The sequence below is a fragment of the Terrapene carolina genome, unplaced genomic scaffold (assembly GCF_002925995.2).
Source record: "Terrapene carolina triunguis isolate 2854851 unplaced genomic scaffold, T_m_triunguis-2.0 Scaffold461, whole genome shotgun sequence".
Classification (NCBI taxonomy): Eukaryota; Metazoa; Chordata; order Testudines; family Emydidae; genus Terrapene; species Terrapene triunguis.
The window spans coordinates 327754-336856 of NW_020664812.1; the positions used below are offsets into that span (position 1 = coordinate 327754).

Sequence of the window (9103 nt, forward strand, 5' to 3'; positions counted from 1 at the left end):
AGGGGCCGTACCTGGGGGCTCTGCATCTCGCAGTCGGTGTGGGCGGCAGGGGGGGCTAGGGGCCGTACCTGGGGGCTCTGCATCTCGCAGTCGGTGTGGGCGGCGACCGTGCTGGCGTAGTAGCGGTTGCTGTAGCGGTAGTTGCGGTTGTCATTGGAAGAGCCACTGGAGCCGCCTGTGGGGGGAGAAAGAGGCTGTCAGTGCTGGGGCCGGGGCTGAAGGATCTGGAGGCCGTACCAGAGCATGAGATGAAGCTGGCAATGCTGGTGGGTCAGGAGCTGTACCAGGGCTGGGGCAAGGAGTCTGGGCCATACCCAAGCTGGGGATGGAACTTGTGGTTGTGACACTCTACACCCCAGGGGTGATCCCTGTGACCCCCATATTCAACATTTGTTTATAATTGTGATATTGCATATAAAGCATGTCTTGTAAGGCATCATGGGAAGGGTTCTGATTTGCTGAAACCCACTGATCTATCATGAATGCATATGAAGTTTTGAGAATTGTTGTTGTATGATTGTCACTAAAATCGGCTGTGGGTTTGGGAAGCACCCAGATACTAGCTCCCCAGAGACACTAACCAGGGCGATAACCAACGCCGGGCGGGTGTCAAACAACCCATCAGCAGCCATTGTCCAGCAAGGGAGCTACAACGCAATGGCTCACCTACACAAGGCCACACCAGGGGAATTGCTCAACCTTGCCTGGTGACTCAGCAATAACCCCCAGACATGCCTGGACTTGTGTTCTCCAAGCACATGGGACTGAGGGTATAAAACAGACACAGGGCCCCATGCTGGGCCTTTCTCCTGCCCCCACCTACACTGTAAGCAACAAGGACGCTGAGAAGACTGAAGACTCCAACAGAGGAGACTGGCCCAAGTTTCAAGGGTGAAACCTGTGTAGTATGAACTGTAACATCCAGTGGGTTGAGAAAACTGCTTGATCTAAATACTGCCTAGTGTCTTACAGGTTTAAGATTCGATTGTGTGCTAATTTTGTTCTCTTTGGTAACGAACTCTGACTTTTTGCTTATCACTTATAATCACTTAAAATCTATCTTTTGTAGTCAATAAACATGTTTTACTGTTTATCTTTACCAGTGAGTTTGCCTGAAGAGTTTGGGGAATCTGCTCAGGTGTACAAAGGCTGCTGTGTATCCACTTTCCACTGGGGAAGTGGTGAACCAATTAATAAATTTGCACTGCTCATCTTGAGCAGTGCAGGATGGTATATTCTGGGGTATAAGGCTGGGAGCTGGGGGGATTTGGCTGGTGCATTTCTCTGTGTGATTTATGAGCGGCTCTGGGACCATTCATGCAATCTAGCTGGGTGTGGGGCTCCACATGCGGTTGTGCTGAGTGATCACAGCACCTGGAGGGGTTTGCTGCTGGTCACTAGCAAGGCATTGTGAGAGACAGCTCAGGCTGGGGAGTTAAGCGGGCACAGCGGTCCCACAGTCCAGGCTGCACCCCAGAGATCCTGTCACACTGGCGCTGGGGAATCACGGGCAGGACACGGGGGGCTGCACACAAGCTGGAGACGGAGCTGCTGGTACTGGTGCCATGGGATTGGGGGCCCGAGGTAGAGGATTGGGGGCTGGGCACTGGGGGCCCTATCCAAGCTGGAGACGGAGCTGGTGGTACTGGTGCTGGGGAACCGGGGGCCGGGACAGGGGATCGGGGCCGTACCCGAGCTGGAGACGGAGCTGGTGGCGCTGGGGAATTGGGGGCCGGGACAGGGGATCGGGGCCGTACCCGAGCCGGAGCTGGTGGTGCTGGGGAACCGGGGGCCGGGACAGGGGATCGGGGCCGTACCCGAGCCGGAGACGGAGCTGCTGGCGCTGGGGAACCGGGGGCCGGGACAGGGGATCGGGGCCGTACCCGAGCTGGAGACGGAGCTGGTGGCGCTGGGGAACCGGGGGCCGGGACAGGGGATCGGGGCCGTACCCGAGCCGGAGCTGGTGGTGCTGGGGAACCGGGGGCCGGGACAGGGGATCGGGGGCCGTACCCGAGCTGGAGACGGAGCTGGTGGTACTGGTGCTGGGGAATTGGGGGCCGGGACAGGGGATCGGGGCCATACCCGAGCTAGAGACGGAGCTGGTGGTACTGGTGCTGTGGCTGTGCTCCATGGCCGGGCTGGTGGAGTTGCTGTTGCTGGTGTTGGTGCCCTCATCGCTGGTCTTCTTGAAGAAGTTGTGCTGCAGGGCGTAGAAGGGCGTGATGCGGCTGCGCGGCTCGTAGTCCAGCATGCGCAGCACCAGGTCCTTGAACTTCAGGTAGTCCGAGGGTGAGTGACCCTGCTCGCCCGCCCGGCGCCCCCCGGGTCCGCCGCTCTCCACCCCCAACACCTCGTGCAGCCGCCGTGTGCCCGGCACCTTGTATTCCTGCAAGGGAAACATGTTTAGCAAGGGGTCCCGGCTGGGATCCTGGTGGGGGAAGAGAGGCAGGGGTCCTGCAGGGCATGGGAGAGGAAGGAGGAGAGGAGAGATGCAGAAGTCCAGCCAGGGTGGAGCTGTAGGTATCTCGGCAGGTGGCGGGGGGATCCCAGCAGGGTGGGGAAGAGTACAGGAGATACGGGGTCGGGGAGGCGGGGGGACAGACAGCAGGGCTGGGATGGGAGGGGCATGCGGGAATCCCGGCAGGGCGGTGGGGAGCACAGAAGACATGGGGGAGAGAGGGGGTGGAATGACACGGGGATCCCAGCAGGGCAGAGAGGGGTTGTGGGGATCCCAGCAGAGCAGGGATGGGGTGGGTGGCGTAGCATGCAGGAGACGCAGGTTGGGGATGTGGGGTGAGATGCAGGGATCCTGGTGGGGGGGACCCCAGCAGGGCGGGGATGGAGTGGGGCGTGGGAGAGGCAGTGAGGGGCAGCAGTGGGGGCATGGGAATCTCAGCAGTCGGGGGGCAATGTGGGGGAAATGCAGATGGAGGACAATGCACAGGTAGCTGGTGCCCCAGGGGAGCGGGGTTCCTGGTGGCGGGGGCTAGGGAGCAGTGCAGGATATAGGGTGGCTCACGGGGACAGGGGTAGCATGGAGGCACGGTGATCCCAGCAGCATGGGGGAGGGCTTGGCATCAGGGCCAGCATAGCGGGAAGAGGTGCATGGGGAGAACAGAGATCCTGCGGGGGCGGGAGGGGAGTTCAGGACCATGGGGTGAGGACCCCAGGGCCCCCCATTACCTTTTTGACCTCCTTGTTCTTCTTGAGGGCCCAGCCCCCCTCGGGCAGCTTGTCAAAGTATTTCCGGGCCTTCGGCGCCTGCTCCAGCATGTGTGGGGGCGGCAGCCCCAGCACCTCCACAATCCTGTTCATCTGGTCTGCCTGCAGGGAGGAAGGGACGCGTCATGGGACGCCTGTGCCAGCCTTGCCCCCACCCAGCCCCGCTCCCTCCTGTTATGAGGGCAGCCGTGCCCAGCCTCTCACCCCAGGAAGGGGTGACATCCTGATTGCCACCAGCTGGGCATTTTCCACCCAGAGGATTTCTCTGTGGAAACGTGGTTCCTTCAAAAACTGAAAATTTCCCTGGGGGCAAAAGTTTGCATTTTGCCAAAACTTTTCCCATTTCCGGGGGAGGGGGGCGTAGCAGGGGAGCCAAGCAGGATGCTGGGGCTGGTTCCACCCCACTCTAAATAGTTCAGTTTGCTGAAATGAACCAAACACACTTCGTTTTGAGTTTCAGAGCGGTAGCCATGTTAGTCTGTATCAGCAAAAAGTACTTGTGGGTTTTAGCCCACAAAAGCTTATGCCCAAATAAATTTGTTAGTCTCTAAGGTGCCACAAGTACTCCTCGTTCTTTTTGTTTTGAGCGTTCATCATTAAACTGCCCCTCCACAGGTGCCTCATGGGAGATGATGTTCATGTGCTTGGGCTCCCATCCTCCCCTCTGAGAGGAGCTCCTTGGATGGACTACGTCTCCCATGATGCACCATGGCACTCCCCCCTCCAAACAAGCAACAAGGTGCCTCCTGGGAGATATAGTTTATATGGCTTGTGCTCCCATTTCCCCCTCTTTGAGCTGAGCTCCCTGGCTGGACTATATGTTCCATGATGCTCTGCTCTGATAAAGTGATGGGGTGCATCCTGGGAGATGTAGTCCAGTCAGGGAGCTTGGCCCACGGCTCCCAAACAAAAGCTCCCATGATGCACCATGGTCCTCCCTCACCGCCGATAGGGCCTGTTTTCCCCTCCCACCTAGAGAAGGGTTGTGGCCCTCGGTCTCTGCCCATTGGCACAGCCCCAGTGGCAATTCCCCCTCCCAACCCTCACCTCGTTGGAGCCGCTGAAGAGAGGCTCCCCCGTGTGCATCTCCACCAGGATGCAGCCCAGAGACCACATGTCGATGGCCAGGTCGTAGGGCATGCCCAACAGCACCTCCGGCGAGCGGTAGAAGCGGCTCTGGATGTACTGGTAAATCTGTGGAGATGAGGGGCAGCGTGATGAGCCCCTGATGTGCTTTGCTGGGAAATACATCCCAGAGCAGGGATAGAACCCAGTTCTGGTTCCCAGCCCCTCTCTGCTCTAACTAGTCCCCATGCTCCTCCCAGAGCTGAGGGAGAACCCATGTCCTGACTCCCAGCCTCCCCTGCTGTAACCACTAAAGCAGGGCAATGTGGATCTGGCAGTGGGGATGAGGTAGGGGTGGGGCAGTCTGTCCCCCCAGAGTGGGGCTAAGGGACGGGTGAGGCAGGGCTAAGCACACTCCCTGCTGGCAGAAGCTGCCGAAGTCAACGATCTTGAGGGTGCTGCACTTGGGGTTGCAGGGCAGGGGGCACGGGCAGGGGTGGGGCTATGGCACAGGGGCCGCAGCTTGGCGGCGGGGCCGTGGTTTGGGGGCGAGGCCGGCGCTCTCACCCGCTGGCCCAGCTGGCAGGAGCTGCCGAAGTCGACGATCTTGATGGCGCTGGGCTTGGGGTTGCAGAGAGGGGACGGGGCCATGACACCGGAGGGAGGGGCCTATGGCTCAGGGGGCGGGGCTGGGGCATGGCTCAGGGGGCGGGGCCGCAGCTCGAGGATGGGGCCGGCGCTCTCACCCGCTGGCCCAGCTGGCAGGAGCTGCCGAAGTCGACGATCTTGATGGCGCTGCGCTTGGGGTTGCAGAGCAGGATGTTCTCGGGCTTGAGGTCGCAGTGGATGATGCTGAGCTCGGGGGTGGCCAGGAAGAGCAGCGCCGTGCACAGCTGCTGGGCGAACTTGCGGGTGAGGTTGAGCGAGACGCCGCGGAAGTTGGTGTTGCGCAGCAGGTCGTACAGGTTGTAGGAGAGCAGCTCGAACACCAGGCACAGGTGGCTCCGGAACATGAAGTGGCGCTTCAGGTGCACTGGGGGAGGGGGAGGGGGAGGGGGAGGGAGTGTGAGGGACAGCCAGGGGGGCACTTCCCCTCCACCGTGACCCCCGACCTTACGGACGTGCTGAGCTCCCCCCACACGGCACAACGAGAAGAGGAGCAGTCCTCAGTATAACCTCCCCAGCTCCCCCCACATCTGCCCCGGCCCTCCGACATCCCCCCACTCCTCAATCTACATCCCAGCCCCCCGATATAGGTCCCCCTGCTCCCCAACATCCCCCCACTCCCCAACAGATGCCCTAGCCCACAGGTACATGATGGCCCCCTGATGTTCCCCCCACTCCCGGACATATGTCCCAGCCCTCCAAAATCCCCCCATTCCCCAACATATGCCCCTCCCCCCAACAACCTCCCACTCCCCAACAAACTTCAGCTCCCCACGTATGCCCCCCGCTCCCTGACAACCCCCCCCCACTCCCTAACATATGCCCCAAGTCTCCCCACATACACCTGAGCCCCGGACATTCTCCCCACTCTGATATACGCCCCCACTCCCCAATGTATGCCCTAGCCCCCTGACATACCTCCCACTCCCTGACATATGCCCCATCCCTCCAACATACACCCGGGCCCCTGGTACATGCCAGCCCCCAGATACCTCCCCTCTCCCCAACATATGACCTGGCCCCCCAACATCCCAGCCCTCACCATTGTTCCCCCAGCCCCCCAACTTCCTCCCCACTCACCGATGTAGTATTTCATCTCTGTATCATGCTGGTTCATGAGCTCCAGCAGCCGCAGCTCGATCTGGGCCTGGTTCAGAAATGCCTTCTTGTTCTTGATTATCTTAATGGCCACCCACTCCTGGTCGTGGTGGTCGTACGCCTTCACCACCTGGGGGGGGACAGAGCGCTGTCGGGGGGAAGGCCTGACTCAGGGTGGGGAAGGGGGAGGGGCCAGACCAGTGCTGGGGGTGGATGTGACAGATGCAGGTAGCTCTCAGCTGTGTGAAGGAGGCCTTGACGACCAATGAGTTGATTTCATAGCAGGGAATTAGGAAGGGGGGAAGAGGGTACGGCAGGGGTTGAGGGGGATTAGGGGTACAGCGGAGATTCAGGGGGGTCAGGGGCTGAGCTGGCTGAAAGAGCCCTTGCCAATGAGTGAGTCGATCTTGTAGCAGGGGGCTAGGGATATGGGGGCAGTCTGGGGGTCTGGCAGGGTTTTGGGGGTTTGGCGGGTTTTGGAGGCTGACCTGGTTGAAGGAGCCCTTGCCGATGAGCGAGTCGATCTCGTAGCAGGCGGTTAGGGACATGGGGGCAGTGTGGTGGTACGGCAGGGTTTGGGGGGCTGACCTGGCCGAAGGAGCACTTGCCGATGAGCGAGTCGATCTCGTTGCGGAGGGGTTAGGGGTGTGGGGATACAGCAGGGTTTTGGGGATACGGCGGGGTTTGGGGGGCTGACCTGGCCAAAGGAGCCCTTGCTGATGAGCAAGTCGATCTCGTAGCGGGGGTGGGGGGTTAGGGACGTAGGGGCAGTGTGGGGGTACGGCGGGGTTTGGGGGGCTGACCTGGCCGAAGGAGCCCTTGCCGATGAGCGAGTCGATCTCGTAGCGCTCCAGCCAGCGCTCCCCGCTCTTGACGATGTAGTCGTAGTTGTCGTCGTCGTAGCCTTCGTTGTACACCTTGCGCTCCTTCTTGGTGCTCGAGTCCTCGGGGGGCACCTGCTGCGCCCGCCGCTTCTTCTTGGCATAGTACACCTGGGGTGGGGGAGCGGGGGCAGAGTCAGCACCGGCCTTCTATCACAGGGGGAGCCGGCGTCCCAGGTCTGGGAGCCTGCCCACGCCAACCCCCAGGGAGCCAGCATCCCAAGCCAGGGGGCCCCCTCCCCTGCTTTGCCCATTCCCAGCGCTCCAGGACGGCCCATAATCTGCGCAGCATCATGGTGGTCTCGGGGGGGCAGTGCTGCCCCAAAGTGAGACCACCTGTTGGTGCCAACGCACTCCCCCGCACCCCTGTGAGCTCACCTCATTGATGTGTTTGTATGTTTTGATGAGGTCGACGGAGAGCTTCCGCAGCGGCGCCGTGGCCGAATCGCGGAAAGTCAGGGGAATTCGCCTCTGCAGGACGCTCAGGTCTGGCAGGATCTGCGGAGATTACGGACGGGCGGTCACGGCGAGGGACGGGTGCCCCCCGGGCACACCCCCAGCCCTCCTTCGTCTGCGTCTATTCCCTCCTGGCACGGTGCCCTCCCATGACGCCGGCCAGGCTGTGCCAGGGCAGCAGGGATCCTGCGTCCGGCCCTAAGCCTGTCTGCCGGACGTATCCCAACTGAGGCCGGGCTCCCTGGGAAGAGGGGGGGATCTCCAGCCCCTTCCAGGGCTCCTCGGCTGTTTGTCTGTCTCGTGGCAAGGGTCAGCCCGGGCCCTGTGCATCTAGAATCCCTGCTGCTGGAGCTGGCTCCTCCCCTCTAGGCACCCAGGCCAGAGGAGGCGGGGAGAGCCGGTACCTGCGGGTGATCAGCCATGGACTGGATGCTGGAGAAGGGGGCATGACCGTGCTGGCTCGACATGTTTGGCTCAGTGGGAAGGGAGACGCCCAGAGAGGCAGGCTGGCTGGCGGGCGGCAGCTGGCATCCTGCACTGCTGCTGCTGCCACCTGCGGGGCAGAGAGAGATGGAGACTGGATCAGTGCAAGTCCTTGGCCCGGTGGCCATTCCTCGATCCCCAAGTGCCCGCCTGCCCTCCGCACTGGATCCCCACGCCTCTGCCCCTCCCGCTACATGGTGCAGTCCCCAACTCGGTGCCCACTCTCCAATACAAAACCCAGCAGCCTTCCTCCCCATACCCAGCTGCCAACTTGGATGCCGCTCCGCGCCCCCCACCCGCTCAACTGACGGCCACACGCAAATTAGTTGCCAATCAGCTCGCTCACATGTGGTGCAAATGGCCACTGCAGAGCTGCGCCCCGCCAGGATCCACTTAGCCTTAAGTGACAGCGCACCCTAGTTTGCGGGTGCAGGGACTGGGAGTTGCGGAGACCTAGTCCCAGCTGGGCTGGTGCTCACGGCCTGGGCCCAGGTGTCAACCAGAGCCGAGCGAACAACTGACGGGAGGGGTTCAGGGGCTGCAAAAACTGAAAAAAAAATAAAATGAATCTGATTCCGTTCCGAGCCAAACCGAAGCTTTGTCGGGTTTTCTTGTCAAACGAAACAAATTTGCTTGGAAGGAAACGTTTTGGTCAACCCCAAACGACGGTCACCTGGACTTTGGGTTCATTTCGGGGCCTTTTCCCATCTTGGTTTTGTTTTTAAAATATGAGCTAAATCGCTCAACGGAACCAGAGTCAAAACCCTGAGGGCCAGCGGGGCCCCAGCGCTCTCCCACCCACCAGAATAATCAAGGCCCCTGGGCAGAGAGCAGGGCTGGGGCATGCTATCCTCACGCCAGCTGAGGCACCCACGGGCCAGGATCCTGCACGCCTGGACTGGGGCCCCACGACCCGCTGAGTGCTACGCGAGGAGCTGGCGCACCGGGATTGGGGCCCTGTGACCCGCCTGGGTGCCAACCGAGGAGCTCGCGCACTGGAATCAGGGCCGTTTGACCCACCCGGTCACCAGCCGAGGGGCTCACATGCAGGGATCGGGGCCCTGCAATTCACCCAGGCACCAACCGAGGATCTCACGCCCGGGGATCATGTCCCTGTGACCCGTCCAGGCACCAGGCGAGGAGCTCACATGTGGGGATCAGGGCCCTGTGAACCACCCGGGCACCAGGCGAGGAGCTCATGCAGGCTGGGATTGGGGCCCTGTGAACCACCC

The 9103-nt window shown here is 61.3% G+C and overlaps 1 protein-coding gene across 3 annotated transcripts in view; it reads right to left on the reverse strand.

The window, feature by feature from the left end:
- Positions 1–9103, reverse strand: part of LOC112123207 (dual specificity tyrosine-phosphorylation-regulated kinase 1B-like) — a 15166-nt gene that overhangs the window by 2203 nt on the left and 3860 nt on the right. For 2 of the 3 annotated variants that reach the window (XM_026658577.2, XM_026658579.2), the window contains exons 2-10: positions 7793–7941; positions 7311–7430; positions 6855–7043; positions 6034–6181; positions 5034–5320; positions 4270–4416; positions 3184–3324; positions 2083–2386; positions 69–175 (exon numbers count right to left, since the gene is read on the reverse strand). In XM_026658577.2, coding sequence (XP_026514362.1) covers positions 69–175; positions 2083–2386; positions 3184–3324; positions 4270–4416; positions 5034–5320; positions 6034–6181; positions 6855–7043; positions 7311–7430; positions 7793–7941 — 1592 coding nt within the window. Of the gene's footprint in view, positions 1–68; positions 176–2082; positions 2387–3183; positions 3325–4269; positions 4417–5033; positions 5321–6033; positions 6182–6854; positions 7044–7310; positions 7431–7792; positions 7942–8286; positions 8349–9103 lie in introns of those variants that run through there. The other variant, XM_026658578.2, reaches the window with a different exon arrangement.